Source organism: Pogona vitticeps, chromosome 1, assembly GCF_051106095.1.
Source record: "Pogona vitticeps strain Pit_001003342236 chromosome 1, PviZW2.1, whole genome shotgun sequence".
Lineage (NCBI taxonomy): Eukaryota > Metazoa > Chordata > Lepidosauria > Squamata > Agamidae > Pogona > Pogona vitticeps.
In genome coordinates, this window is record NC_135783.1 from 281,497,945 (window position 1) to 281,503,944 (window position 6,000).

General features: G+C 46.0%; 1 protein-coding gene across 1 annotated transcript in view; it reads right to left on the minus strand.

Moving 5' to 3' along the window:
- The window catches only part of FBXO3 (F-box protein 3), a 22,007-nt gene extending 16,428 nt beyond the window's left edge, over positions 1-5,579 (minus strand). Inside the window, exon 1 of the mRNA XM_020782833.3 lies at positions 5,374-5,579. Within this exon, the coding sequence (XP_020638492.1) occupies positions 5,374-5,480 (107 nt within the window). The 5' untranslated portion in view covers positions 5,481-5,579. The remainder of the gene's footprint in view (positions 1-5,373) is intronic.
- Between the last annotated feature and the right edge of the window lie 421 nt (positions 5,580-6,000).

A 6,000-nucleotide genomic window follows, 5' to 3' on the forward strand; every position in this document is an offset into this window, starting at 1 on the left:
GTAGTCCAGTTCATGTTGAGAGTGTCCACAGCCAGAGGTCCTCCACTGCATGAAACTCTTTTCCAGGAGAGCAACAGAAATTTGCACGGAAGGGGTAGAACTGACATACCCTCTTCCTCACATGTTTAGGCCACATGAAAGCAAATGGCTGCAGAGACCTCTGGGTAGTGTGGGCGGCATATAAATTAAATAAATAAATAAATAAATAAATATACTGATATAGCCTCTTGCAGTCTTCTTACTCTCTGCAAAATTTTATTCTTATTCTCCCAAAGTTTTCTACTTAGCCATCCATTCATGTATTTTCTTTCCAGCAGTTTTACATGCTTAATCTATCGGAGCTTTATCTAAGCACTGGGTTGAATTCATGAACCTGACAGTTGCAATCTTACATACACCTCCCAAGCAGTAAACCTCAATGAGCATAATGTAAATTGTTTCCGAACAAGCATGCCATTACCATGCCATTAGTCTACTACTGAAAATATACTTACAATAAAATCTGAACTGAATTCCACAGATAACAGAATGCAGTAAGTATGATTATGTTGTACTCTACCACTATAACTGTACTGACATATGAAAAGTAGCTATTATTGAACTCAGCTGGATTTAACAGAAATATACATAAGCCCTGACTTCAGGATCACATTTTAACCTTCTTTTTACTTTTATTAAAAGTAATCTTTTAAATCTGCATTGTACGAACTCTGATTACATCTGAATTGACATTAACACAAATTTTATGGCAGTTTCTTCATTCTTCTATAGTGGCATTGTTCTTTTTTATGCATTTGGGAAGGGAACTTTCCTGTTTCCTTGTATCTACACCCTGTTTTTATTCTTTTAAATTTCCTCCATTGTAGTGTGCAGTTCATTATTATTACTCATCTCTATTTTCTCTTTGACATTTCCAAACTTTATATTAAGCTATTTATTTGCATCATGTCAATCTTCAAGTTTCTTTCTTTGTTTTCTTTTGGGGGAGACGGCGATTTCAAATAATGTCTTTCTTTTTAAAAGGAAACCCCACATGCTCTTTAAAAAGGCTTATGAAAACATTTCACCTTGATTTACACATGCTATAGTTTACATAGCTGACTGAGAGAAATGATAGTTTTGTTTTCCCTCATAGTCTTTCCCTCATTTCTGCCGAGGCCCTGGACCAATGCACTGTGGACTGGTCGAAAGCATGCTTGCTGCCATTTAATTATATCCCCTCTTCCACAATCTGTGTTCCATCTCCTTACATTTGTATATTGTTCTCTGTGAGACCCGGGGTGAGAGAGAAGATGCTCTCGCCGGAGTGCTGTCCATTGTATCAAAAACAGAAAGGGAGGCACAAACCTTGCCGATACCCAAGCCTAGAAGAACCGAACAACGGGGTACTGATACCAGGGACTTAGAGAATTGCACAGGCTAACGGTAGCAGTTCAAACCCCGGATGAATTGGCGGGAATCGGGGGGGGGGAAGAGGGTAGAGATTGAGTTGGGGATAGCTGATATAAAAGGGAGAGAAGATCCGATACCGGGGGGGGGAGAGATGGTATGGGTACAAGACCCATGGACAAGAAAGTGAGAAAGGCTGAGAGTGCCAAGGGAAGAGGCAGACTACCACCGCCGAAAGGGAATTCTCCAAAGGCCCTCTTACTGGGGTGAGACTGAGGCTCGGGAGTGGCAGAGAAAGTTAAGGGAAGAAAAGGAGGTAATAGAAAGGGAAGTGAGAGAACGACTGGCATGGCAAGTGGAGGAGGCGAGGTTATCGGATGGACCCTGGTCCCCCTTCTACCAGACCCGAAATATTGGATGGGCTGACCCAACCGAGGATGAGACCACCCCCCTCCTGGATGGAGAAGCCGAAGAAGTCCTGAGAGGAGAAGGGGTAGCAGGTTGGCTGGGACCATGGAACAATAATGACAGGAACCCGTTTTTGAGAGACGTTAGGCACCCCTATCTGACCCGTTGGTTACAGGTGACAAGTTGTAGAATAATTGTTTAGACAATAATTTTCTATTGGATACTCCAGTAAACCTTTCTCCTAGTTCAAAATTAAAATAAACCCGTGATTTTATTGCGGAGACCGATGTTCCAAAAATCGAACCCTCACATTCTCATATGTTGATGATGGGGCCTTCAAACATTATCCAAGGCTGCATGCATGCTCAGCTAAAGGTTGGGGGGGGGACTGGCAAATTGCAGCTAATAGGAAAGAGAGAAGCTTTTACCTTCCTACATGCTCAGCAAGGAACTATTCGTCATTTTTGTCCTAAGAATGTTTTACTGGGCCTATTATATCTGTACAGAAAGTCATCCATTTTGCTCATGGGTGTGAGCCAGGGGATGAGACGGAGGCAACTCTTGCGGGAGCACCATCCATTCCCACAAAGGAAATGGAGAGAGAAAGGGACTGTCAGCTCCCTCAAAGAATATTTTGGAGGATTTCCTCAAGGGGGCCAAGAGAGAAGAATCGTCCCAGGGCCTAGGAGGGATATGAGAGGTAAGAGATCAGTTTGAAAAGGCAGTAAAGAAGAAGGAGGAGAAAAGAGAGAGGAAGGGAATAAGAAGGGGGGGGAGGAGAAACAACAGTAGTAGAAGAAGCAGGAGAAGGAGAGGCTATAAAAGAGGAAGAGACACTACCACCAGGGTGGGAATGGATATGGTTAGAAGATCCTTGGACTTACAAGTGGGAGAGATTAAAAGTACCTCGGGAAGAAGCAGACCATAGAAGGAGAGTGGTGATTCCCCCAAAACCTTCATACTGGGGATAAACTGAGGCAAGGGAGTAGAGAAGGAGGTTAAGATAAGAGAAAAAGTGGAACAGGAAAGACGAGAGAGGATTGAATGGTGAGTGTGGGAGATGAGGAGGCCAGGGCCGGGAGAACCTGGGAAATCATGGAACCTGGGGAGAGGACAAAGTGGGCGGATTTTTTGGGAGATGTGTCTGTGCCCGTTACCTGTATTGATGGGGACAACAATAAATGACTGGATACTGACTGAGCAATCAGGGTCCTGGAGTTCGAGTTTCATTCAGGATGAATGGAAACCTTTCCAGCCCAGTCGGAAGGAAAGGAGAAACACTATGTTCCAGTTAAAGTAAATTGTTCATTTGATAGTTCTAAAATAAATGTTCAACCATTGCAACCATGATCATCAACTTTTTGATAAAGAGCATTATCAGAACAACTTGCAGGTGCATTATTTCATTGTAAAAGGTTACAAAGTCAGGTACAGAACTTTTAGCAAATCATCTGTCTTTTTCAAATATTCACAATACAATGGGTAAAAGCAGCACCACTAAAGGGTACATGTTCAGCTCTTGCTACCACTGATAGTCTTATTGAAGGGCCAAAATAGACATTCCTGGGAGATACTGGTGTTTCTGAAAATTAAATACCCTTTGAATTTGATCAAAGGAATAACCAACAGGAACTTCTGCTTAATCTATTCCTCTCTAGATACATTCCCAGAAATCCACTTGCTTAACTGCTTTTCCACTTTCAGGGGAAATGACCTGAAAACTAATGTATTTTCTGATGCATGTAGGTGAACAGCTTGGAAGAGATCGATTCTGAATGGAGGAAAAAGATGATCAGGGAGATGGGAACCAAGCCCTATGAGGGAAGACTGAAAAATTGGGTATGTGTAGCCTTGAGAAAAGATAAGAGGTGATATGACAACACTCTTCAAATACTTGAAAGGCCGTCATACAGAGGAGAGGCAGCATCTGTTCTTGATTATCCCAGAGTAAAGGACACATAACAATGGGCTCAAGTTACAGGAAGCCAGATTTTGACTGAATGTCAGGAAAAACTTCCTAACTGGTAGAGCAGTAAGACAGTGCAACCAATTACCTCAAGAGGTGATGAGTGCTCCAACACTGGGGGGCATTAAAGAGAAACATAGACAACCACCTGGCAGATCTCCTTTGATTTATATTCCTGCATCAAGCAGGGGGTTGGACCTGAGGGCCTTATAGGACCCTTCCAACTTTACTATTCTATGATATTAAAAAAAGGTTTAAATGGCTCCTCATCTTATCATTCATTACTTCAGGGCATATAAACACCAGAGATTATTTGCCTTCTTTAAAAGAACTGTCCAGATACTTAAGCACATTTTCCACATAACAGTGCCTCGAAGTTGAAAGTTTTCACAACGCTGAAAGCTATCTTTAAGAAAAAAATGAATACTGTACAATGACATGCAGAAATCATGAGTGGTAGAATATACCAGATGGGCGGGATATAAATCGAACAAATAAATAAAATAAATAAATATTCTTAACTGTGCAGTGGTGAGATGATATTCTGCAATAGAGAGCACTACTTCCCCACTACTGAGCTTCAACAAATCATTCTTGGAAGTAACTTTCCATGCTCATGAAAGACCTGCATGGAGCTGCCCTTCCATTCTAGATACACATCCCTGGGAAACCTCCCCCCCTCTCCCTCTCCTTCTCCCTCTTCCCAAGTAGAAAATCTTACTCCTGCACTTGGCCCTCCCAGGAAAAGGCTCTGACAAGTCCCGCCACATGGTGTCCCTACAGCAGGCCAGCTTGAGCAGGTTGAGGAGAAGAGCAAAGCACCTGTTGACCAAACCAGGCCCCGAGGAAAGAAACCTGCCTATCAATCCAGAGGCAGCTTGCGGGGGGGGGGGGGTGTTTGCTTGTTTTAATATGCTTTATATGGTTTTAATATTTTTGATGTATGTTTTATAATATTTCGTAAGCCGCCCAGATTAGTGACATGCTCTCTAAATGGGCGGGGGTATGAATCTAAATCAATAAATAAAATTAAATAAAATTTGCGGATGCTTGAACGCACTCGGGACCCACGTCCTGGGCGTGCCCTGCAGAGAAGCCCGCAACTCCTCCCCACGCGAATGCCGAAGGTCTGCGCGGCTTCCCCACCGAGAAGGGCATCTACCCAGCTCCTGCTTTTCCACGCGTACTCCGTTCACCCATTTTTCTCCTGCTGGCTTGACTCAAGGCCCCAGAGCCCCTAGATAAAGCTTCACCTTACAACTGCAGAGCTGGAAGAGACCGTATGGATCCCGCCTGTCAAGGAAGCGGAGTGGAGAACGGAACTCCCAACCTCTGGCTCCCCAGCCAAAGACCCAAACCACTGAGACCCTGCCCTCAGCCCCCATGGTTTCTGGTGGAAGACGGAGTCTTCTCCCACCGCTTTCACGAACGAGGCAGAAGCCACTCTCTTCCCCTCGCCCCCCCCCAACTCCCCACAGCGAGCGCTGGGAAGCAGAGGAACTCATTCCATGCAAGGGGGAAAGCGGCGCACAGGACCACCGCGGGGGCCAGGCCTCTCCGCTTCCTCCAAGGGAGGGCCCACGTTCGCATCCCTGGGCCCCTGCACACACCTCATGAGGTCCTTGTAGTCGAGGAAGCTGAGGATGAGGAGAAGCGGGTCCGTGGGCAGCAGTTCCAGGCTGAGGGGCTGCAAGTCCAGCTCCATGGACGCCGCCATCTTGACGCCTGCCTCGTCGGCCCGCCGCTCCGGCGCTGAGGCTCCTCCTCCTCCCTCCAGCGGAGCCCGGGCCTGCTGCGAGCTGCCGGGCAGGCGGCGGGCATCGCTCGCCCCTCACGCCGGTTTGGGACCGAAACACGCGCCGAGGAGGAGGAGGAGGAGGAGGAGGAGGAGGAGGAGGGGGCGACCTGGGGGAAGAGGGTCGAAATATAAGGGCTGAAGTGCCCAGACCGAAAGCGCCGGGGAATTAAGTGGTTTTAGGAATATAATGCAACGTTTCTCGTGAAGCTCAAGCCAGGCAAGGGACCCGAAAGGATCAGTAGCTCCTGCTGAGGATAGTGGAACATCTCAGCCCTAAATATCTATGAATGTTAAGGGAGGGCTTACTTTTAAATAGCACAAAACAAGGAGTTACGGTGCCCCTCTCCCCAGCGAGGAGGTCCTTCCTCTTCGGGTTGTACAAGTGGCCTCTACCCAATTTGCGGGCAGAGAAATTGGAAGGAAATCATTAAACGTCACG